The sequence below is a fragment of the Chelonia mydas genome, chromosome 3, assembly GCF_015237465.2.
Source record: "Chelonia mydas isolate rCheMyd1 chromosome 3, rCheMyd1.pri.v2, whole genome shotgun sequence".
Classification (NCBI taxonomy): domain Eukaryota; kingdom Metazoa; phylum Chordata; order Testudines; family Cheloniidae; genus Chelonia; species Chelonia mydas.
The window spans coordinates 110,559,240-110,585,488 of NC_057851.1; the positions used below are offsets into that span (position 1 = coordinate 110,559,240).

A 26,249-nucleotide genomic window follows, 5' to 3' on the forward strand; every position below is an offset into this window, starting at 1 on the left:
TCTGATGCAAGAGCTTGGCGGAGTTGGGGCAGAGGCTCCCTCTGGACCCCCAGGCCAAGGCGGGTGCTGCCATCCCCCGGCTCCGGGAGGTTCAGCTTTCCTCTCCCTGCCCGCGCCTCAGCGGGATACTGGCCTGCGCCACCTCTTCTGGGGGAGTCACTTGGCAGCATCCCCTGGGCGTGACACGCTCCGCGGGCTCCCGTTGCTCCCCTCGCCTCAAGCACAACACTCGTGGGCGCGTAACTTCCTTCTGACAAACCAACGTGCCCTGATATCAGGAAAGGGAAAACTAAGTGAGGGCTCCGCGAGTACAGCTAAGTTCTGCCACGTTGCACGTACTCCATGGGTTCTGTGTAATAACATAAAGAGTAAAACCAAGTGTTGCTCTCCATGAAGTCAGTTGTGTATTAAATTACAGTATGTATAAAATTATGTATTAAAAATCCACTGTGCATTAACATTATACACCAGAGGCTGTGAATTGATTCCTTTACTATGTTTTAGTAATGCTGTAGGTTAGTAAACGTGAAAGAATTTAAAATGTACTTCTCTACTTCTGCCCTTTAATACTGTTTACTACTCATATTTCCTTCAGCTTGGAGAATAAGAATCTTTGAAGCTTTTGTTTGTAGTCAGTTTCACTTTCAGATTCTTGGTGTTGCATTGCTTGTGTTTCAAACCCTGCAAAGAGGTGGGAAATCTCTGCTGCTCTCTGGGGGTTTTAGAGCTTGTTTTTCCCAGCTCAATTTTAAGTTGTATTCCTTAAATGTACCTGTAAAGACTGTAATTTTTGTACCCCTGGACTTCAAAGTTTGTAATGTTTATGTATTTTATTTTCTTCATTACAAGCTTATATATTTTATTTCCTTAATTTTTGAGTGAGTGAGTGATTGTTTCCCCAGTAATACAGCAGTGAACTGGACAAGGTTCCATTTGTTTCAGTGCTGCTCACAGGCAGCGAGTAGCAGCACTGAAACTTAGTCTAATCTTAGCAAGTTCACTTTGTTGCCTCTTGAGGAAGCTAGATAGCCCTAGAGCTAGAGCTAGCTGCAGTCTCAGGAAGAGATTACTTGTTTGGATCACATTTGAAAATTATTCTCACCCCCAGATTTTAGGGATACTAGAAATGAAACAAACTCTGCAGAAAGTGCATATGTCAGTGTTACCCCTCCCCTCTAGCTAATACAGTATCCTGTTCACTGGTGAGTGGATTTTCCAAACCTTGTGGAATAATTAGAGGTGCAGAATCTAAAGGACTGGGCATGTCGGAGCAATGGTAAATGCAAGTTAAATAATGAAGTTATTGTGGCTGGATTTGTTACTTCAATTTTGCTATACTTAGCTGCCAAATGTTACTGTATTTATTAATATATACATATTGCTTTGAAAATGAAAACCATTGAACATGTTTAAAATTTCTTCAGTAGTTCTGAATTCTGTCACTAAAATAGTATGGAAAATTAATGTCAACAGCTTTCTGGTCATGGTGTAACAGGGAAATGTGTAACAAACGTTGATACTATGTTACTGTTGTGTTGCAGAGAAATCATTCAGAGTTCAAAGAAAGTCCTGGCATCCTTGCAGAAAGGACACCCTACATTTATGCCGACGCTTGCCATTGTACAGGTAAAGTGTTTGTTTATTTAACTAAAGGATTGTTTCTTATTATTTTCATTTTGAAACATTTAAAAAAATTATTTATGTACTATCAGTAGAGTAGCAGAAAAAACTTTAATAGAAGGGCACTTTTACTGATTGGTGTTTCCTAGTTAGCTTCTTATAAGCTGTGGAATGAAATCTAATAATAGATTGGATTGGGGATTGGTCCTGCTTTGAGCAGGGGGTTGGACTAGATGACTACTTGAGGTCCCTTCCAACCCTGATATTCAACCCTGATATTCTATGATTCTACAAATAAATGCTATATACGTACAAAGTATTATTGACAACTTTTAAAAGAAGCAACAAGTTCTGCTATTTGAGCACTTTATGAGTGATCAACAGCTGGCTTTATTGCCAAGTCTTAAAGAACTGCTGTCTTAGAAATATACATTCTTAGTGCTGTATAGTTGGTTTCCACAGAAAGTCATGGGATAACTCTCTTTAGGTTCCATATGAAACCAATTTCCATTGTCAGAATTGGTGTCTAAGGCGTCCAGACTGGGAAGATGTGTAATAATCCATTCTACTGAGTTGTTAAAATGCAAAAATTACTAGACAGCTAGAAGGATAGTGATGGGATGCAGGTCCTTTTACTTCTAAGTCATTGGTTCAAAACTGTCCCAGATCAATAGTTGCTAAAAACAATTGCCATAAGATAAATTTCTGTTGGGGTCTGTGAAAAGAGGTGGTGACTTTAGTCCAGTTCCCAGTAGATAGTGGCTCACATCACATTCAATAGAGGTGGAAAAGACTTGAGTTGGGGCATATTTGGGGGGCAGTGTAGAGAATGCTTTTATTGCCATTGACTGTACTTTACCTGTTATAGGGATTCAAAAGTGACTTCACTTTCAAGTATTGTTGGACTGGTGCCTTTTCTAAAAACTAAACAAATTTGCTTAAAGTAGGGAAAACATCCAGCTCTTATCTTTAAGATATGTATTTCAACATACCAAGCCAAGATAAATATTCCAAGCTGGCCTTCTGTCAGATTCCTATAGACTGGGCAGCTTTAACCTCCTTTCACTACTGGGGTTTTTATAGTGGGGTTGCTGAGAGCCATTGAACCAAACTGTGAACCCTGTATATGATGGAAACTGCTTCAAGCCAGGGGGTGCAGCAATATACCTAGTTCCAACATCTTGGAAAGAGAGAAATGTTTGCGCTGCACCTTCTTTCTGTAGATCTGTGGATCAGAGTGCACACAATTTTTCTTAAAATATAATCCTATATAACCATAAAATTCTCTTTGGATCCAAATTCTGTCCTTAGATTACTTACATTCTGCCTTTTTTTTTTTTTTTTGGTCCCCTTAAGGCAAGTGATGAAGATTTGGTGCAAGAAATAAACCAGAACTTTGCCAAAGAGGTGAGGATTAGGAGATGTGGTTGATTTTAATTGTGAGCCCTCTGACTGTTGTAGTAACTTAAAATATTTGTTTTCTCTTGGCAGATTGGTCTGCACGTTATTCACATTTGCCTCCCTCAGGGTAGCAGTGAAGATGAGGTAACTGTAGCACTTCGTTGGAATCTTTTTCTTTACACTTGAATCATAACACCAAATGGAAATGTTTAAAATTTATATTTATGGCATTCATCACCACTGAATCCTCTGAGCACTTTCCAGACATTACATAAACATATACTCTTAGCACGCCTGTGTAGGTAAGCAAATATTATACCCATTTTTACCTATATATAGGAAGGGTCAGAGCAGAAAACAGAACTTGGATCCCCTTGTTCTCAGTTTAGTGTCTTAACCATAAGAACAGAGTGCATCATGAGTATAATCTTGCAAATATCTCCACGTGTGGAACTTCTGTTGAAGTCAGTGGAAATTCTACATAAAGAGAGTTTTCACAGTTGGGACCCTAACTTGATATCTTGTCTAATGCAGTTTCTTTTCCCTCCATGCTCTCCAGAATACACATACTCCTTCACTGTATTAGCTCAGGTTTTAGCCAGAGAAACTTCTAAACTGAATATATTATTTCTAGAATTATTTTAAATATGTTTGTAACTGGCTGTTTACATCACTGCCAGAGTTAATGTTAAAAATAGTAGTAATAAATTCCTTCATTTGGTAATAGTAACATAGAGGTGACCAAATTCTCACTTTGGTTGCACAGTTATGTCAGAGGCACTGAACTAATGTAACTGAGGTCAGGATTTGGGCCTGTATGTATTAAATACAGAAACCCCTATTAACATTGTAAAAGGGCCAAATGAATTTAAAAATAAAAAGGGATTTCAGAGTTAAGGCTATCACCCTTTCCTCTCCTCATCTCATCATGCTTGGGAAGTTTAGGGTATATAGTCAATAATACATTCATCCAGACCCTTCATACTTCCTAAATAATGACCGGGTTGCAAAGCACAACAGAAATGTAGATTTCATATACTGTGTTTCTAGGATTTTATTCGTAGAATTTTACTATATTTTACTTTACTAAAGTCACAAAAATAATTTCCAAATGTGCTTTCTGTAACAACTAGCTCTTACATACGCGGATCCTTCCTGATACAGATTTTTCTGTCTCGACCTTGTGGTTGTTATGGATCCTTACTTTAATATTTTTGGTAAGCCGCTTTTACAAATAATGCATTGAATCTGTTACCCATTTAAGAAAACCAGACCTTTCAAACAACAATCAAGATACGGTTTGCTGTGTTCATAATGAATGGGAACCTCATCTGTTGAGTAACACAACCCAGAAGCAGGTAGAAATTTGTGGATATGAAATCATAGCCTCTGCCATTGTGAACTCATGCTTTGAGTAGGAATTCTGTGAACCATGGAGGTAAACAGCAGTAGCAGCTGTCTCTCTTTCAGCTGTTAATTTGCACAGAATCAGGTTATTTTAAAACTCCAGATGTGGATTTGTCTTATTCAGGGCAGGTGTATTTTTAAAGATGGTACTTTAGAGCTTGTGTATTTTCTGTTTGCTTCTCTATTATAGTTTTGTTTTGCTTGTATATGGCCTGATATTTTAGCAGTATCCCCAAATGTAAAAAAAAAAGCTTAACTTCATTTATCTTCTGAATTATGTATTTTAATAGAAAATAGGGTGTGTATTCTGTTTTCAAGTGGGCTTGTTATTACAACTCACTGAAGAGAATTTTGTTATACGTTGTGAAAAGGTTTTTTTAAAAAACTATAGGGACCCCATAACCATAATACAGGCTGTCATGATTACAGGGCTAACTGTACCTCCGTCCCCTTTTCTGATCTCTCTGCGTGCCCCCTCAGGTAATAGGCCTCCTGCCGTCACCTGCCCAGGGGTGGAATCCTACATTTCTCCCACTCTAGGACTGAGTCCTAAGCTGCAGCCCCCCATGAACTAACCATGATTACTCAGCAGGCCCAACTAAGTGTAGCACCTGCAAATCTTCCTTTTGAGAACTGTGACCAAACAGCTACCTCACACCAAAATACTGTTTAATCGTATCAGGAGCAGAGCATAACATAAGAGGAAAAAGGATTTTACACAACAGAAGGCCTACAACGTGTCTCTCTTACCCTAGGGCTCTACCTCTGGGGTAGAAGGTCAGGCAGGTTTTGCTTTTTCAGATCCTCCAGCAGACTCTGCGTCAGTCTGTCATGGGTGTTGTAACTATGGCTGGAGTCTGGAAATAGCATCTTCCCAGCTAAAAGCTCAGGCATTGTCTCCCAATGATTCCTGTCACATTTACTGGGAGGTTGCTGATTGGGAGCCATTGTGTTGTCTTCTGGCTAGTTTCTTAACAGCTCTACTAATCCAGCATGTGCAAACAGTAAACATTCCAGTAACCCAGTGTAGCCATACTATCCCACTAACTGTCTCACTAGCCCCATCACATACAGGATTTGTAAATTATTACAGATCAGCCCCACATCCTTCACACAAGTTTATCTAGTACCACAGCACTTTCATGCTCCACTTCATATTGTCTTCTGACTGAACCATCAAACTAGAAATAGGAAAATGTGTGTTTCTCTTCCTGGGTCAGCTGTAGATGTCCTGGGTAACCTTGAGAAAGTCACTTCGTCTCTCTGCCTCATTTTCCCATCTGTGAAATGGGGATAATATAGCCTTGACACACACAAATGCTGAGAGGCTTATCGGATTATAGACTTTGAGAGTTTGAAATATACTTAAAAAGTGCAAAGTACAAGTAAAAAGATTAGAAGTATAGGATAGCCATATGGAATGGTATTAAGCATGTCAAAATGATCAAGTGTTAATAATTATTAATAAAAGTTAGCACTTGTATAATGGTTTTCTTCATTAGAACTTGCAACTGCTTTAGAAAGACCAGCCAGTATCATTATCTCCATTTCACAGATGGAGAAACTGACTCTGAGAAGTTAAATGACTTGCCTAGTATCACACAGCAGGTTCATTGCAGAGTCTGGAATCAAATGTGGATCTCCTGATTGAGTGAGGGTGAGGTCTGTGAGGACTCTGTGCACTCAAGAGTTTCTTTTACATGTACATACAATTTACATAATTTTTTAAAAGCCAGTTTTTTTTTAAAGCTATTTAAAATTTATTTTCAAGGTAGTCTTCACAAGCTCTTACTTAGTGCTAGCCTAACTTTCCATTATAAATATGAGCTAAAATAAATGTAGAATTACACGACTTTGTAGTAAATTTTCTTTGATTCTGTGATGCACAAAGATACAGCTTAGCCAGGTAATGAAGAAATGTGTGCTAGTTAACTTTTTTGAAAAGGAAATTTTGAAATACTGTAATTTGTTTACAGTATAAGTTTTAATTTTTGAAGCCACAGGAAAATGGAATGTATCACAATGGATCAGGTTTGATATAGATGTTTTTATTAGAGATGGATTCAGACACAAAATTCAAATCTGGATTGGGAGTGTTTTTGTCTAAAATATTGTTTCAGCCAGGTTTAGGTCAGTATCGAAGTTTTATAAACACGTAAAAGGTCTGGAAGTAGTTGGGCCTCTAGTTTTGGTTTGAGGCCCAACTTTGTGCTTCTTGTGCTGTTTAAAGATATGTGGCTGTATCACTTGTCTGTTATTTGGCCAGTTTAGATTATCAAGTTAAACACTTCATAATAAGGGAAGATAAAGCCTTTTTTCTGAGTGTCATTTTGTTACATCAAAATCACCTCCTGCACTAGATATCATTGTACGTATTCCTATATACAGAGGTTATCTTTTGTTTGGTGAAGAACAACATTTGCACCAGCTGAGCACAAAAACGTTCAATTGGTTGTTAAATCAAACTTTACATTCAGTCATTTTAATTCTTCTGGGAATTTGTTTCCCTTTTAAAATACCTATTTTTTCTTTTGTTTCTAGTTTATCATGTCTTCACCCTACCCATATTTAAAAACCAAACACACAGAGTTCCAAAAACAAGTGTTTAAATTTATTTTGGTGGTCTTACCAAAAACTAATTTGTTTTTTAAAAATAGTTTTGAAGGCTGTACTTCATTAAAGTATATTAGGATCTTGATATTTTGAAAAACATGAGTTTAAAAACAAAACCCTCTTGTGATCATTTAAGTGCTCTTTTATTGTAACAAATTTCATATTCTTCTTTAGATGGTTTCTGTCCAAAACCATGTTTGTTTAAACTTTGACTACTGAATGGTTCTTTGGAACTGTTATAGTGTCTAGCTTTTGCTAAGATTTTACATAGTAAGAGACCAAATCCTCTCAATATTCAGGATTTCAATACATGGAAGAACATCGCACCACAATGAGTGTTATGTGAAATGTAAATAAAATGCTGACATAAAATGCTTACAAAGGAAACCTAGTGGTTTAATTCATAATATATTAGGCTAAAAGGAAAAACAGAAGATTTAAGCAAGAGCAAACAAGTTTTCCCCTTTTTATAATTTAAAATAGAAAATAAATTGCATGGGGGGGTGGGGAAGGAGGTTAAAGATGGCCACCAACTAATCATAGAAGTGTATTGGATTCCCCGTTAATTATGATTGTATGGGCATGCATCATGCAGATAGATATCAATATAAAAACTAATTTCTTACTCTCTGTTATTTCTAGGTCCTACAAACTTCTCTGACCAGTTTGATATAGTCATTCCAGAATGCAAAAGCCTAGGTTATTATTATGAAAACTCTTGTTTCATTGACAGGGCCTAGGGGTGTGTGTATCTTGGTCTTTTGTCTGTGACATAGTTTTCAAAACTTACAATTTTTTTTTAAACATGCCATAGACAAGAATATCATGATTTACTGGGGCTATCTGAATAAAAATGTGACATCCCACAATGATAAATTCTAGGACATCTGCAGCAAAGCCCAAAACAATCAATGGGCCTATGAAGAAGACTGATGTAGGGGAAGAGTTAGTTAACATGAAATGGTACACAGAATATCTTTTCCCTGCTCCATTTTGACCTAAGTGTAGAAGGGAGCAAGATGGGAGATTGCAGGTGGGTTGTGACAGCTAGGAAGATTGCAGGATAAAGATTTTGGTGATAGAGAGTAATGAATGGATTTTAGAGGTGTCAGAGAGCAAGAACTGACAGGATTTGATGGTTGTGTGGATGCAAGAGGATGAGAGCAATGAGTTAGAGGACATGGGGTTGTGGCTTTTCAGACTTATGAGGCTAGTGGTACCTTGATTTGAGCTGAGTGTCTCCTTTGAGGTTCTTAGAATTCCTGACAAGTGATCATGATCCTGTGAATTTTTGTTGTATCAGGTCATGGTTTCACAACTGCTATTTTTTATTTTTACTACCTCCAAAAGTTTAGTAGGTGCTATTTAGAACAAATAAGAGTGTTCCCCGTCACAGAGTTTACAATCTCTATTTTGGATGTGTTATAGGAAATGAGAGTGATAAACAAATGGGGAGGTAGAGTTAGGGGGAAATGGAAGGTAGGACAAGGGTCACAACAAAATCGCACAGTTAAACAGTTTTAGCCATGTAAACATCTTGATGGTTCTGAATTGTAGTTAGTTTTGGTTTTGGTTTTAATATGGCTAATGGAAATTGTTTTTGCAGGGTCTTATTCTGTGTCCTTGCCCTTTAAATATCATAATTAAGCTCTCTTCCCTTTTCCTTCATAAGGAACAGGTCTCTTTACATACACTTATCTGTTGGCCATCATTTCAGCAATGTTGGGGACAAATTCCCTCAGTTATACCCCTGCAACTCCATATGTGGGGATAACTGTTAATGTACTTACTACTCACTAAGCTTTGTGTGTATACTCCACAGAATCGCTGCATGCTTCTCTTTCTGCTAAAGCATGAGAGAAATAGCCAGATGACAAATGCCATGTGTTATAAGCATTATTTAAAGCTACAACCCATTTTTATTTCATAATGTTCTACTTTTGACTTTATCCTGTCTTCTAAAGCATTTTATTAACTTCCTAGATTGTTGGTGAAATCTTGAGACTCAATGAAGATCCTACGGTTCACGGCGTTGCCCTTCACCTCTCTGAAAATGCATACAGCAACAAAATATTAAATGCAGTAAAACCAGAGAAGGATGTGGATGGGTAAGCTAAGTAGTAAGAGGTAGCCAGAGCAGATACAAGTTTTATGGCTCTAAAATCTATTTTCCCCATTGCTTTTCACTAATGGACTCCTCAGTCACTGCGTTTAACTGTGTCATTAAATGTGAACAAAAGATTATAAAATCAAGCACACGGTGTCTGCTTAAGTCATTTTGATAGCATTGTGCTTTAATCTTTGCTAACTGTAAGCCTGAGAAGTAGTGTACTTAAAGGCAACAAAAACCATGTCTCAGTTTTATTCTCTTCATTCAGTGTTAAGGTAGTCCAGTCCTGCGTGGTTATCATTCTGATTAATTTAATTGACAGCATTTTTAAAGAAAGCTCCAAGGTGAAGGTTTTTGCTGAACCTCTAAAGGGGGCATGGGTCTAAGGTAGTTTTAAGACAGGTTTTCACCCTGTCAGTCTATCCTGAACCGCTCCAAGGGCTGGAAAGGCCCTGGTGTAACTTAAACAGTTCTAGGGTCCTGTCTAAATTACAGCAACTACCCTGGACGGCCCTACCATTTTGTTCCTTTTGTCTTCTCCTCTCACTCTTACCTTTTCTCACACGCTCCAGTCTTCTGGAATAACATTCCTTCCTATGCATCAGATATCATGAGTACTTCCAAACCTCTTTAAACCCTCCACTGCTTTTATGTAACTTTCCATCCACCCCTGACAGATGCTCCTGTATCCGTTTTTCCTCCCCTCTTTGTTTCCCTCTTATTCTACTTGTACGTGTGACAAATTGTCTTGCACTCATTTTATTTCTGATAGCCCTTTTTCCCCTTCTTTTATCTATCTTGATGGTTCTGTGTTTGTTTGAAATCTAAACTCTTGGGAGTAGTGCTAGATATAGCAGTTTAGAGATTAAAATAATCTAGTAACCATATACTATTGCTAGTTCTATGAGCCTTGCAGTCTAAATTTTAACACATAAGATGTAACCCATAGGGCAAGCTCTAATTAAAATACATCTCTCACACACATTCTGTTCTATATGTTTCCATGTTTTTCCTTGATAGAGTATCAGATGTAAACCTGGGACGGTTGGTGCGTGGAGATACTTACAACTGTTCAGTTTCTCCCACTGCGAGCGCTGTGATGGAGCTTCTTGGAAAAATAGGTAAGACAATCTTGCGCAATTCTATTTCTAATATTGCCAACTACAAGATTTTGTTTTCTGGTTGATTTGTGAGATTCCTGTATAAGATCCTTGGCAGTGAAATCTTTCCCTAATTTTTTTTTTTTTTTCTTTCAGTTTTTGTCATACATTAGTCTTGTTCTGTATTTCTTCATCCTTTTTTCTGATATGCACAAAATAAACATGTAAACTCAATGTAAATCCGCTGTAGTGGTTTTGCCACCTGAAAAACCATGGTAACAAGTTAAAATAAATAAACCCTACAAACACCCATTTGATTTGGTTTTTGTTTTCTTTTATAAAATATATGAAAGTAAAATGAAGACTGTGGTCCCAGTGACCCTCACAGCTCTATGGGAACACATACATTTTATAGACATAGAGATAAACTGTAAAGCAAAACTTTATTTGTTTTGTTTTGCTTCTTATTGCTTTTTTACTATTTTACTATATACAGACACAGCCTCAGTTTTTCTTGCTTAATTTTACATTTGAAATAACAGCTCCTTGCTTCCTTCTTTTGATGGAGAATCTCAGCAAGATCTGAATTCAGAACTGCAGATCTGGTTCTAGGAGTAGTACCATGGCCTTTGTCTATAGACTCACGTTTTATTGGCTTGGATGCTGCTGTAGGCAAACCCATTTTATAAGGTCTCCAGAAATACCTGAAACTTTTATAAAAACAGAATTGACACAGATTTTACCTAGGAGATCAGAGATGAATTTTGGATAACACAAACATTTGGATAAATCAAAAATTTCCTGTAGATTATTAATGAATGGCTCTTTTGTTTTGGATGACATTGTATATTTGGTAACATTGAAATTGCAGATGACTTTACCTGTAAACCCCAAAATTTTGTTGTTGTTGTTTTTTTTCCACATCTTTTATCAAGGCTTAAATCAATCATTCAAAAGCAGACTCTTATCCCATTGCGCTTCTGAATTTTGGAAGCAACTGTCCTTTAAATAAAATGGTGAAGTACCTGGTTACAACTGGATAAATTAAAGGATTATATGCAGACAAACCCAGACAAGTGACAGTCTTACCCTGATTAGTGTGAATGTTCAGTACATATTGCTGAATTAAATGGAATCTGGGTTTGTTTGCATATAATTGGAATCTGCCTTTGTGTTAGTTCTTCCAGAGACAAGCATATGGCATTTTCAACATCGCAATGATCAGAAATTTACTAGCATATGGAGCCCTTTTATAGCGCTTCTTGTAATTAAAAACCTTGTCTCTTAGTAAGGCAAATGGCAGAAAGTCCACTTACATGGACATCTGTGCTCCAATGAAGTTTAGTAGTGAATGTCTTTTACTACAATAGACAGCTTAACTGACTTATGGCTTTTCTTGTCAAGCAGTTGAAACCATAGATGGAAAGAAGGTGTTACTAGTGGGAACTTGTGGTCCTCTGGAAGCCTCTTTGCAGTGCCTGCTTCAGAGAAAAGGTGCCATGACTATGAGCTGCCAGTGGAAAACACAGCAACTTCAGAGCAAGGTAAATATTTTCTTATGTCAAATCATAAGAAGCCACTCAGCAACTTTACAGTCTTTTTAACATTTTCTAACATTGTAGGATGATTCTGACAATTTACAAAAGGAAGTAAATAATTTAAGAAGGTTTGAGTTCATTCAAAACTTTGAGAGACCCTCTGCCACTAGTAGTGGCAGGGAATATTTTAACTAGTGCAAATTGTTACAATTCATGAGATTTTTATGCTTCAGCATAGGTTTGGGGAGGGAAGATATTTAATGGCATAATTTCACTGATACAGTAATAGCAACCTATCAGAAAACACTTTAGTGAACTAACAACTCAAGAATAACTTCAGAATTGTGTGACTGACTTTTGCCCCTTTTTAACTGAAAGTGGTGAAGCTCTTTTAAAAAGCAATCTCGTAATTGGATGAGATGAAGAAAAATGTGTTGTATCTAAAGGGTTGCTCTTACATGTCATTCTCATCCTCCCACAAATTTTTAAGTCTCCAGTTCCTTTTGATAGTTAATAATGAGGAAAAAATCAGTTTGCATATCCTTTGACCTCAGATTTCTCTCAGAATTTGACTTTACTTCCTGATTGAAGGAAGGGTTGGAGGAGGAGCCTGATGATGATGTTTGGGGGTGGAAGCAGAGGAGATAGTAGCTGAAGGAAGCTGGCTGTATAATAAACTTCTAGAGGAGATACCTTAAAACTGTCCCAAGCAGAGCTATTTATAACCCAAAAAGAGAGAAGAGCCAGATGTTCCATGAAGTTCAGTAGGGACCTCTCTGTCAATCTGTTTTTTGTGGAAGGTGCTTCAGTACCACAATATTGGGTGGCAGTACAAATCTCAAGCTATATAACTCATGAGAAGGCTCGCTGTTCCATTGCCCGGACCATTTCAGCACTCAGATAATTTTCCTTCCCCTGCTCACTCAAAAGCTGTAGCTCAGTGAGACGTTAAGATCCCTGCTTCAGAATATTATGTATAGAACCACTTGTGAACTTTTTTAGATTGCAAGCTGTACACTGGTGTTCACACAAGTGTATGCTCTCTCACACAATTTAAAGCAAGTTTTATACACTTGTGTACTTCAATCAACCCTTTTCCTCAGTGCTAGAAAGAGACACCTGCTTCTCGCTGCCATAGCAATAGGACCTCTTGCATGAGGGTACTATTACATAATTTATGACCTAAAGAAATTCACAAGTGCTTCCCTTGTTAGGACAGAGAGGAGCAGAACTCTTTCCAGAACTGAGGGGCAATGGAAAAAGGTTGATTGAAGTCTGAGCATGCAGGATTTGTTATGAAACGTTCCTTTGAAGTTTGTACGTGTTTTTAATTTTTTTACACAATGGTTAGCAAAGGGTCAAACCTAGGGTCTCTAGGTTCTACTGTATTACAAATAATAATAAGCGCTAGAGAAAAGTGTATAAAGAAAAGGAGTACTTGTGGCACCTTAGAGACTAACCAGTTTATTTGAGCATGAGCTTTCGTGAGCTACAGCTCACTTCATCGGATGCATAGCATATCGTGGAAACTGCAGAAGAGAAAAGTGTATGTTATTCCACTCCCTTGTACCTAGTTCTTACATGTATTGGGCAATTTGCAGTGAATAAATCTAATCTGATGTTCCATAAGAGAATACCACAAGGTGGCAGCCAATTCAAAATTTTAATGTAGAATATTTGTTTTGGATTCAAGGCTAGAATGAAAGAAGGGAAATATACTGTGAATTGAAGTTGAACAGGTGTGGTGTTTAAAAAATTTTTTCTTTGCCAAATCAGTGTTTTTGCAGCTGATTATATCATTATTCGGGCCATCTTACCTTTATGGTTTAAATGACGGACAACATTTTAAAAAGTATACGTTTCTTTCATCTGTGAAAAGACGTTTCCATAGTTTTAATTTAAATCTAGTTTTTTAATTTCATTCTTTAATCATGTCTCTGTCTCTGTGTTTTATGACCATGTACTGCAAGGGTAACTAGAAGAGAAGGATGTGTTTTACTCATGTGGAGGGGTCCTTACTAATTATAGTAAGGGCTTGTCTACACTACAAAATTAGCTCGACTTACAGCCATCGGAATAATTACATCTGTTGGCTGTTGGTGTCCATAATACTTCCTTCTGCCAGTTGTGTGTGTCCTCACAATGAGTGCTTGCACCAGCTGAAGTGGGGCATTGTGAGGCACTGACAGCTGACATTGTGAGGCACTGGAGTATGGGGCACTGACAGCCACTTGGGGCTCACAGCTGAAGCTCCTCCTGGGTTTGCCAGTGGGAGTGGGTTGGGACTCAGTTTCACAACAGGGAGCCTATTAGTGGTAAAATTGACATTCTTGTCAATTTCACAGCTGCTATTATTTAATATTTGGTCTCCAGCTCTGGCTGTCAGCCCATAACCATGCTCAGCTTTCTGGCATTTCCTGTGACTTACCTGTCCTAGCAGATCACTGTTAGGAAGCAGAATTCAAGGCCCAGGCAGGATGAGGTTTGAGGTTTTACATGCCAGTCTTCTCCTGTACATTTTAACTTTTGTCTCCAAAGGAGTTTCCAGTTTGTCTGGAGGTCTAATCAGTGGGGCTCTGAGTAAACTTGCCTTTGCCTACCTCAGCTGCAAGCCTGGACTACCATAGTACCTGAGCGGTAACCCTCCCAGTTCTAATAAACTTAGTCATGTTGTTGTGTAAGCTTGTGGCTTATAGATTGTTACTCTACCCTATTGCGTATCCAGAGGTCTTCACCTTTGTCATGTCCCAAGAGAGCCCAGGGATGAGGAACTAAACAGAAGGTTTCTTGCTTGCCATCATCGAGCATTGATGGTCCCATATTTATAGTGTCACATTACAAGAACTATGGTTATATTTGAGGACGTGGACTTGTTAGTTCCTGTTTTCCCTTGCATGTTGAAAGGCCTGACATATGTTTTGTGAAAATTTGGTAAAATGCATTTTGCTTATTGATGAGGGTTCTACCCCTGCCCCTCCAGTTAATATTCATTAAAGTTAACAGAGAGAAAAGCAAAACATTAAATAATGCAATCATATTTGGAATTTCCTGACTTCTGTACATATATATGTATATTTGAATATATTATTGTGGGCATTTAACAGAGGTTTGCAGTGGTAGACCAAACAGGTTTGCTTTGTGGTATGTATCATGGCAAGGCAAATTAATTTAAACTGTTTTAGTGACAACTGTGATAAGTGTTTATTTTATACATCAGTTTTTCAGACCAAGTTAATATGTCCATTTTCACTGAAGCATGAATCTCAGGTTTACCATTTTTGACATTAGTTTTAGCATTAGCTAGGAATTAGTCAGACATGTAACTCAAGATGGAGCTCTGCTAGTTTATCATTTAAAAAGGAAGGCGTTCTAATAACTGTTTTCCTCATTCATGTTAATTTGCTAATAGATATTTTAGTCATTCGGGCCTGATCCAAAGCTCAATATTGTGGATTGAAAAATTCCTTTGGATTTTAGTGGGCTTTGGATCAGGCCCTGTACCTCCATTGCTTTTGTACTGCCTCTTTATTTCAGACAGTTTCTTTTGCAGGAACATTTTGAAGGAAATTGGGGAGTTGGTGTGTACTTTAAGCTGGTTAATTAATTTCAGTGAACATTTGTCATTCACTGGGACATTACAGAGGTCAGAAATACCTAAATGTTGCCTTCATTACCTTAAACATTACCCAGGAGATTTCTAAAGGAACAAATGGAAGTTAGCTGATTAATTCCCAGTTGCATTGTCTGCCTCTACATACTAACTTTCATATTGTCCTTCTGATCCTTAGATTTGTTTCCTGCATCCCTGCAAAATAAGCACTCTGGTAAAGTTTACTTTCTAATTGTACAGTGAAAGCAGAATGCTCATAAATGGCAATAAAGTGCTTGGTTACAAGAATTAACCAGGATACAAAAAGTGCTTGAAACATGCCAACAATTGTGTGTCACATGAAAACTCATGTTCTAGATACCATGATGATCAGTGCCTTTTAAATAGGCTTCTTAAAATAGAATACATTAGAGGCTGGCATGGCCCTAAGCTTGGCTTACCAGCTGCATTTGAGATTTATTTATTTTAATTTTTTTGTAAATTAAATCTTTTCCTGCCCCTCTCAGCATACCAGAAGTAAAAGGACAGCTTTAACATTCCTGATTTTTATATTTTAATTTAAAGGTTGTGTAAACCATTCAGCCTTTTATTTTCCTCCTCTTTATTTCCTTTGATTTTGGTGCAGTGAACAGGCAACTACATTTCTGCCTCAGAATTTGTTAGCTTGATTTTAGCCATTGTAAAAATAATTGTCTTGTCACAGCTGCATTATGACCTGACTCTTAAATACCCCTGGATTTTCAAAGAGTTATAAATGGACAATTCCAATGTTTCAGAAAACTCTAGTACAATCATGTGCAACCGCTGTGAAGAGATACTATTCTATTTCCATTTACATTGTATGTAAAATGGGATTATTATGAACGAAGAAATATTCAAGCCTTTAGATAAATTAAGATAATCTGTTATCCTTCTGTTAATACTTACATAGAAAGCTCTTGCAGACACTGACCCTTCAGAGTGGATTTGGCATACGGGGAAGTTTTAATGACATAATTTTAAGAAACAACTAATTTTGTTACTTTAAAAGCCAATAATCTGTTCCACTGTTCACAAATGATAAAAGGGAAAATGTAATGTACTTAATTGCTGTATGATATATTAATTTTCTACCAAGATTAGGTAATCCAGATGGTGGAAAACTATTGTACCTTCTAATGAAAAATACAGATAATTATTTTGCCAAAACATGAATAATACTTCGAACTCATGAGAAAATTTACTAAGACCATTTCTTCAATTATTTTTTGAATATGACCCATGTTGTGTCTATTTTAAAAGACCTTGCCTTGTGTTCATATTTATTGTAAAGAAGTCTAGACACACACACACACACTCTTATGTGTCAACATAATAAAAGATGGATAAAACCCATCTGAACTCTAGTTCACATTTTCAACCAAATGTAGGTTTTATTTAAGTTTTGATTTGGGTGCCTCCTTCCCTCTCTTTGGCTCAAAGCAGGCCTGTTATCTTTGCTGAAACTCTTCCTGGAGTTTCAGCCTATTTAGCTGTCTTTGTTGAGCCAGCTGTGGACTGTCCTTTCAAATCTCACAAGAACCAGGGTTTGTGGGCTGGGTGGGACTCTATGGTGTCTGACCCAAGCAAGCATAAAAGAGCATAGACATAAATGGAACAGCTGTCTAGAGTACAGCAGAAAAAAAAAGATTATATGGGAAAATTTCTACTGATAATACTTTGTTAGATTACTGTTCTACTGTGTTTGTGTTTTCAAGACATTGCAATTCTTACATGGTCATTGCTGTTTCTTGCATCTTAAATTTAATCAGGCATCCTAAAAGAGTAAGGATAGCAGAAGCTAGAAGGGGTAAATGTAGTGATCTGAGTTCTAGTCCCTTGCTCCGCACGCTGGTAGGACCTGGAAATACAACATGTAAGCATCTGTGGGATAGGGAGCACCTCCCATTAGTCTTCCCCCTGTCCTTTTTTTCTCCCTCTCCCCCCACCCATTGAGCAACACTGACGTGCTCCAGAACGAGCTGAGATCAGGACATATGAGCTAGGGCTTGTCAGTGGTGGGAGTTGAGGTTGGAAATAAATGGAGGGAATCTTACTGGAAAAATGGTCTCTGCCTGCTTTCTTTTCCAGTGCTACTATCCTGTTCCCCCCCCAGTTAGAGGCTGTATGTTGCCATTATGGATGGAACCAGAATAATAGAAACTGATGCTTGTTTCAGATGTGATGAAGAATATTATGACTTTCCTAGGGTCACTGACAAAAAATATCTTAAAAGCTGGGGAGGGGGCCATCGCTGCTGCTAACTAATGCTTAGAACATACTGAGCTGAAGCACTGTATTTGCAGTAAGTGTATTTTGAAGAGCTAAACGCTTCGTGATAACAGCATTGTCCCCTATCATGGCTTGTTTTTATCCCTTTCTTTTGGTGAAAAATAATGATTTTGTTGTTGTTGTGTTTGAACACTTAATTAGTCAGTTCAGCTGTTACACATATGCTACAAATCCTAGTGGTGTTAAAGTGGGGACCACTGGTTTTTAATGTTCTCTGAAATCAGTGAAAACTCCTTTCCTCCCTCCAGCAAGCATGTGTTTGTATATCTTTTGTCCCGTCCCCCCCCCCCCCCCCATCAGAACAATGCCATTTGTCAAAAATAACTTGTATTCATTGTGTAGGTGCAACTGGAAGAAGGTAAGGAGAGTATGCCTGGGTGAAAAAAATGAAAATTTACTACCTCAGCGAAGTCCAGATAAAATTTAAACATTAGACCTGCAATGGCCACAGGGTTTTAAATGATTACTCTTTTTTTCTGTTTAAATCAGTTTTTGTATATTTATTTCCACTGAATGTGGCTGCAAGGAATTCCATATCTGCTTCTCCTTCCCCTCTGCACTTATTAAAACTGAAATAGTCCTACATCAGACCTAGAAAACCCATGTCTTCATTATGCCCACTTACATTTCAGTTTAAAAAAAAAAAAATTATTTTTTGTCTTTGATCATCTGGTTTAAAAATGGCTTTTGTAGAAATCAAGGAAATGAAATATTTATGCAACCCTTGCGGCAAAATAGGTTTTCAATTATCTGGAATATACAGTTACTCCATATCATTACCATTAAATGTTTGGCTTGCCCTATCTGTATTGTTACTGTTATTTTAGTCTTTTGTCTTGGGAATGGGTGGTGGTACTTTAATCTGCTTCTACTTAAATCTCATTGGAGAGAGTCATGTTTTGTTATGAGGTAGGGTTTCAAATTATTTATTTGAACATGTCTTCCCAGTTGAAAAGATTTGCCAGTGAGAATGCAAGATTCTACTTGAGAATCTTTGCCCGTCCTTAAAATATTGCTTATTGTGGTATGGATTATTTCATGTGACATTTGTCATTCTTTCCAATGTGATTTGATAACAATGTTGTTTTACCCATTTTACAATATATACTTGGTTATTCAATGACTGCATATTACCGTTTGTCCATATCTTCTCGTTCTTTTGGCTAAAATGAAGTGTAGCATCTGTTTTGCATCTGATGCATCCTCTGTCTGGGGACTATATAATGCACTTGCAGGGGGATAGACTTGATGATTTAATAGATCTTTTCCATCTCAAAAGTCTGATTTATTTCTGATTTAGGAGATTAGCCCTCTGTATGCCTCTCTGAGCTTTTTTTGAGTGATTTATAAGCAGTGGAAAAAAATAGGTGAAGGCAAAAAAAAAAAAAAAATCATCCTGTGTGAAGTGAAACTGAAATGGCCTGATGGGGTTTGTGCAAACCTCTGTAACTCTCCTTGGTCAATCCATCAGCCAAGTTTATAGGAAACGGGTTTTTAAAAAGAACAAACAAAAAAACCCTGTTGTTGTAGCGCTGACAAAGACTATGGCTATAGAATATTTTTTACGCTTCAGCTGTTGGTTTTCTTTTATGAATTTGTTTTAAAACCCTTGCAAGGAAAAAAAGTATTTGTTGTCCTTTCTCTTAGTGTAATTGAACTTATAATATGTGGTTTTCCTTTCATTTTCTTTTAAAAGTGGGGGAAAGGAAATTAGCAGGGGAGGTTTATGCAGAGGTTATAAATCACCTGCTTGAAAGTTGTTGGTTACATATGAGGTAACCTTTTAAAAAAAAAAAAAAAAAAAAAAAAAAAAAAGGCCAGCTTTTTTTGTGATATATTTACAGATATATACAGTTTTGGCCATCCAACCTGCTGTTTGCATTGGCTATAGAAATATTATGTTACTCTTGTTAAGATAGTTATGTGGTGTTATGATCTGTAGTCACGGAGATGAGAACAGTTGGTTAGGTCAATTGTTTTTCAACCTTATAATTGCATATATCAGAATTGATCAAATGTATTGGATAAAGGCTCTTTGGAATTATCATTTGTTGAGATCCCATGTAGAGGTCTCAACCAATTCAGGCCACAGTGCTAAGCACTATACAAATGTACAGTCTTTGTCTCTGCTATATGGCGTATACTAGTTGACACTACATATCTGAATGATACCTGTATTTGAATTATACTTGAATTATAACAGCTACAGTATTAATCTTTGTTTTGATGTGGGAAAGATTGGGTTCCTATAACTCACAGGACCCACTATTTTCTACACCAAAACATAAATTATTTCTTAGGGTGTAAGCACTCACTATCATAGTCTAAAGTACTTCTAATATTTCTACTTAGTAAACTGCTTGTGAAATGAAAAGTCTTTGTAAGTGAAGCTATAAGTCTTTACAAGCCTCTTGGTGGGTATGTGTCCAAAGAGTCGATCTGCATATAGTGATATGTATAGATCAGTTTGTAGGGATTAAAAAAGTACCAGTATCCAGGAAAGAGCAGATAGTAATACAAGGGCCTGTGTGGTACCTCAGTTTTCTTGAACCATTGAGTCCCTAATTTGGTAAACCTGTACGATTCCTTAACTGATCCATGGTTACAGGTGCATGATCCAAGATTTAATATGGGAATACAATATTACACAATGCAAACTGAAACTTCTCATTGAAATTCTTATCAACCAAAATGTATCTAAATAACCTCAACAGTTGCTAAGATTATGAAACCAAGGGAAGTAGATATTTAACTTATTGCTAACACTCACATTTTAGCCGCAGGAAGACATTAAATAGCCCAAAAGTATATACTTATTGTCTTTCACTTGCAACGTAGAGCACACATGTCTGTTGTCTGTTCCAATAAGGGAGGGATCACGAGGAGTCTTAGAAGAAGAAGAAGAAGAAGAAGAAGAAGGTGTCTTTCTCAGAATTTTACTGCATATATTATTGAGAAGCAGTTGAAATACTAAGAAAATGAAACCAAATAATATAAACAAAGCGAAAACCCAGCTCCATTGCACAAGAAATAAGATCAGATTAAATCAGCATTGAATTTGACCAATATCTATTCTAGCAGTGGCCAGGTATGAGCCAAGGGTCTCTAATTAGATGAATCTTGATATCCTAGAATGAAGGTCAGGTATGCTGTTGATTAGTGTTTGAGACGAGCACAAGATTCAAATTCATGAAAGCAACTTGCTCTCTCGTCCAAAGCAAGCAGTCATGTTCTAAAGCGTGCATGAAATTTAACTCGCGAGATTGACTTCCAGTGTTGAACAATATCGCACAAAGATTGGGGACCAGATATTAATTTCCTTTCCTTCACAAGAGAGTTCCATGCAAGAATGAATAATTAAAACCAAAACGCAATAGAGCCTAATAGCGTTGTGTTGGTGCCCTTAATAATTTTTAATTTCTGGTTTTCTTTTATGTCTTGAATAAATAGGATTATACTAAAAAGTTCTGCAAAACAAATATTAGTTAAGTTTTTTTTAACATGCTTAAGAAAATACATCAAAACTATTTTTTTTAAAAAAAATAGAAGTGCATTCTAAATTCAGCTAAGGTAACTGTAAAAGCCAAATCTAAATACAGAGTTCAAAGTTAAGAATAAGGTATTTTCTGCATGTATAACTCTTTGGACTATGATTTTAGCAGCAGTCAAAAAAGCAAACCAAATGTTAGAATGAATAGAATAGAAGATAATACAGAAAATATCATAATGGCTTTGTATAATACAGTGGTTCATCATCATCTGGAATACTGACTACAATACTGATCAACCCATTTCCAAAAGGATATTGCAGAATTAGTGGGGGTTTCGAGGAGAGCAACGAGAATGATTAAAGGGACGGAAAAACTCTCACATGAATAGATAGCAGTTGTTCACCCTAGAAAATAGGTGAGTAAGAGGAGACAAGATAAAAATATATAAAATAGTGAATGATACAGGGAAAGCAGGTTGAGTGTTTCTGTTCTCCCTGTTTCACAGTACAAGAACAAGGGGACAGCCAATGAGACTGAAAGGCAGCAAATTCAAACCTAATGAAACAAAATAACTTTTCATACAGTCAGTGATCAGACTGTGGAACTAATTGCCACAGGATGTCGTCTAAGCCAATTAATTTAGGAGGATTCAAAGGATTTGGGCATTTGTATGAATAACAAGACTATCCAGTGTTACAGTAGTTAATGTTAAAAGATTTTAGAAGGGATGTAAAACATTGTACTTCTGGGTTTAAGGCAATAGCTATCTCTCAAGGGCTAGGGTGAGACCATCATTGGGGCAGATTATTCCTCATCTACTGTGAGGTTTTTCATATCTTCCTGTGGAGCTTCTGTTTCTGGCCACTGTCGGAGACAGGATACTGGACTAGAAGAACCACACGTCTGATGCCCTATGGCTGTCTCAATGTTCATCAGGTCTCAATCAAAAAGAAAATATGCTAGGTCAGTAGGTAGATGGGAGACCTCCATGGGAAAATGCAGGGAGGTGTAGGAAATAGTGTTTATCCATTTGATGGAACCCTTAACTCTGTATACCAGTCTTAAATTTAGTAGCTGTGTGTTAACCAAGGCATGATGCAGGATGAGACATAAAAACTACCTGTACTTATCAAAGAAGATATTTCTCAACAGCGTGGATGTTAACCGGTTCTGTTGACCTGGCCACATTCTGTTTTGAATAAATGTATTTTGCATACTTAAATTCCGTGTTCTTTTAATTAGAGAAATGTATTATTCTTCACTTACTGCCTTTACTGTTTGTTTAGCGATGTTTTGTGTTTAGAAAAGGTGGGTGTAGTTAGTGGTAGGTGAAGTGATTCACATGAATTTAAGTTGCTGAGAGTTTTAGGATTTTACAGGGTGAGAGACAATATATAAATGTAAGAGATTTCCTAATGCCATTTAAAATAATTGTAATATTAGTAATACCAAAAAAAAATTATGGCTGGAATACAATTTACAGTGACACCGGTACATGTGATTTTTAACTATGATAGAACAAAACTGAGCTGGAAGCCTTGGGGACACTGATTACTCTAGAAAGGAGGCTGCCTATTGAACGAGTAATGTTCCGTCATAAGGTTGTTTGGCTTGCCTCGCTCTGCCTGCCTGCCTGGCACTCCTGCCGGGGAGCGGGGTGTGGGGGCTTGCCCCGTTCTGCCTGCCTGGCATTCCAGCTGAGGAGTGGGCAAGCCCCTGCACCCCAAACCTTCTCTCCGGTAGGAGTGCCGGGCAGGTGGAGTGGGGCAAGCCTCCGACCTTGCTACGCCCCTGCCTCAATCAAGCTTCACAATCATCATTGGTGAGTACAATATTAAATTGTTTGTTTATAACTATTTAAAACTCATACTGTATATAATGCCTTTTGTCTGGCGAAAAAAAATTCCCTGGAACCTAACACCACACACCCCCGAATTTATTCTTACAGGGAAATTGGATTCGCTTAACATCGTTTCGCTTAAAGTAGTGTTTTTCATGACCATAACTACAATGTTAAGCAAGGAGTTACTGTATCTGATTTCAGTCTGAATCAACTTGGTATATCCTCCAGTTGTCCTGTTAGTAACTCTCTCACATCTCCCTTGCCTTGCAGCCTTATTCCAGTTCCTGAGGAAAAAAAAGTTCAGTCCTTTTTCCCCCCCCCCGCCCCCGTTCTTTGTGCAGATGATAGAGCTGTTAGATTTCTCCCATTTCCACCAGATGCACCTTCCCCCTTCCTTGCCATTGGACAGTGCCAAAACTGCTGTTCTGATGGAATTTTTAATTGTTATTTCTTGGCAGGAATTTCTTTAAGATTGCATCACACCTGATTTGGCAAGGATACTAGGCAGTCTTAAGTCAGTTTGTAGTGAGGCTTGCAGAGTTTGTGACGCTTACCATCTATTGACACATCTTTAGTTATTTCCAAAATCTCTACTGGCTAGAAACTATTTCTGCATTCAGTCTTGATGCAATGCAAGGCCTGTCTTTCCATTTTGTGTACCTTTGTATATGTCTGTGTGTCTGCTTATAATTTAGGATACATATTATTCCTTATCTTGTGTAGATTCTTGTAACGTTTACAGTGCTCTATTGGAGGTAGGGAGGAAACAACAGCTTATGTCTTTGTTTGTTACTAGAAGGGCAATGTCATGCTCTGTATTGTCCTTGACTCCACAGAGCCTGATAAAATCAGGGGCTTCTTTTGGTAAACATGAGTTAACAGGGAAAAAGGTTTTAATTGGAATTTTTTGAAGGCGCTGATGAATGTAGGACAGCTGATCAGCTCTTATGTTGCCTTCCGACTAATGTGACTTGAGGGTGTGGGGTTTTTTTATTTTCACCACTTTCACAAATCCAGCTTTGAGCAGTGCCTTGTTTTGCCCACGATTGAGATGTTCAGATAGTTGTTCAACAAATTGTAGTAATTTTGAATGTTTAGTTTCTTGACTTCATTTCTAATCAAATGTTATCACATTCTTTCAACCCACATCTTCCACAAAACAGAAGTCCCTCCAAAATGTCCAGTCGCACAGCACTTTCAAGCACAATGGGTTTTTCAAGATATGATTTGCATGTAATATTATGGGCCCTGATTGTGATCTCACTTTCTTGACTTTACACTAGAATGTACATATTGATTTCAATGGAGTTATTCCTGATCCTCAGTAATGTAAGAATCAGGCCTGTAGTCTGGATCTTTTGCCTTCACTTGTGGATACTGTGAGAAGTTAAGTATAAGTTGGGCTTGAATGTTAAGTCTACACTGCATGATATATTCCTAATTTTAGAATATTTTTGTTTGTCTGGTTTTTAGCTTCATCAGGCAGATGTGGTGGTGGTAGGCAGTACCAAACCTAAGGAGATTCCAGTCAGTTGGATAAGGCCTGGAACAACCATTGTCAGTTGTTATCCTGACTTTTTATCAGGTAAGATCAGTTTAAAATTGTATACCACTTGAAAGAAGTGTAAGGGATACAAGGATAAGTACAAGATATGGTAGCAAAGACCTGCGATGTTTAGAATAGCTCATTTAAAAATAAATGTATATGTATTGTGTGTATGTATGCATGTATATGAGTTCATCCCTTCCTGTACCTGATATTTATGAGCTTGGGGTTATGCAGGCAACAGTTGATGATCTTACTAGCTTAATTATCAGTATTATAGAATGTACATTATTCCTGGGGGAATTCTGTGCCACTGAGCATGTGCAGAATTTATCCCCTGCAGATTTCTTTGCTTCCCCGCAGAAAAATCTTTCTGATTGGGAAGCAAAGGGAAGCCACAAGAGTGGTCATGAGACCCTCCCAGCAGTATGTTTTGGGTACCCAGGGCAGTTGGCAGAGAAGTAAATCACTCTGGGGCAGAGGGCGGGACTGGGGAAGACCTGGCTGGTGGCTCCTACCCTGTGCCGGGCTCAGCGGCTAGTCCTGGCTGGGCTGGGGAGGACGGGAGTTTCTATTCCCTGGCATGGGATTTGGGGCCGTGTCAGATTTCTCCCCTGGCTGTAGGAAATTCTGCAAACTCTCCCCCAACTCCCTCACGCTTCCTGCACCCATCGCTCTTCAGCTTCACATGGAGGGATCACTGTACAGGGAGCTGCTCCTCCATCCACCCAACCCCCATGCATCCAGACCCCCTCATACCCAGACCTTCCTGCCAAGCCTCACCCTCCCCCTGCACCCAGAACCCCCCCGATGAGCCCCCTGCACCTGGACTGCCCTGACAAGCCACCCGCACCTGGATCCCCACCCTACCAAGCCCCAACCAGCTGCACCTGGATCCCTGCCCCACTCCCCCAGCATCTGGACTCCCCCACACACTGAGCTCCCCACACCAAGACCCCCTGCCAACTTTATTCCTACCAAACCAAACCCTCTCCCCGCTGAGTCCCAACCACCTTCACCTGGACCCCCCCCGCAGAATCCTATTACTGTTGCACCCAGAACCCCCCACCCCTACCTGGATCCCCCACTGAGCCACCTGCACCCAGATTCCCCGACACCAAACCCTCCTAACCCACACCTGGATCTCCCCACACTAAGCCCCTCCACACTTGGATCCTGTCTTATTGAGCCTGCCTGCCCATACCTTGTACACCTGGCATGGAGAAGCAGGGCTCTGAGGTGTTTCTGGGGCAGGCCCGGTCCTTGCACTGTGTCAGAGTTGGATGCAGCCTCATCGCTGAGTCCATGTCCCGGGGGGAGCTGCACAGTGATCTCCCACCTCTGTGAAGCTGGTGCCCTGTACTCCCCAATGCCATGCTGGAGCTTCCACATTTATTTGACAAATAAAATTTGCAGAATTTTACAATATTGTGTGCAGAATTTTTAATCTTTTGGCACAGAATGCCCTCAGGAGTAGAATATATTCCTACAAATTAGAATGGTAAAAAACAATTCGGTCATCCTGTAGATCTGCTCCCACTGCAGGATTGTTCCCTACTTATTTTCTAATGCTTTATCCAGTTTAGTTTTGTACAGAAGTACAAGGAAGAAAAAACCTTTTCAGTGGGAAGGGACTTCTAAACTCAGCTAGTGTGTGAGC

At 38.3% G+C, this 26,249-nt stretch overlaps 1 protein-coding gene across 6 annotated transcripts in view; it reads left to right on the forward strand.

Annotated features, from left to right (window-relative positions):
• MTHFD1L (methylenetetrahydrofolate dehydrogenase (NADP+ dependent) 1 like) overlaps nucleotides 1-26,249 on the forward strand; it is a 243,645-nt gene that overhangs the window by 504 nt on the left and 216,892 nt on the right. For 2 of the 6 annotated variants that reach the window (XR_006289653.1, XM_037894985.2), the window contains exons 2-8: nucleotides 1,542-1,626; nucleotides 2,977-3,027; nucleotides 3,112-3,165; nucleotides 9,025-9,149; nucleotides 10,172-10,272; nucleotides 11,656-11,795; nucleotides 24,517-24,628. Coding sequence is in view for 4 of the 6 variants with exons in the window: in XM_037894985.2 (XP_037750913.1) it covers nucleotides 1,542-1,626; nucleotides 2,977-3,027; nucleotides 3,112-3,165; nucleotides 9,025-9,149; nucleotides 10,172-10,272; nucleotides 11,656-11,795; nucleotides 24,517-24,628 (668 nt within the window). In the remaining 2 variants the exon portion in view is untranslated. The other 4 variants (XR_005224753.2, XM_043543153.1, XM_037894986.2 and 1 more) reach the window with 4 other exon arrangements.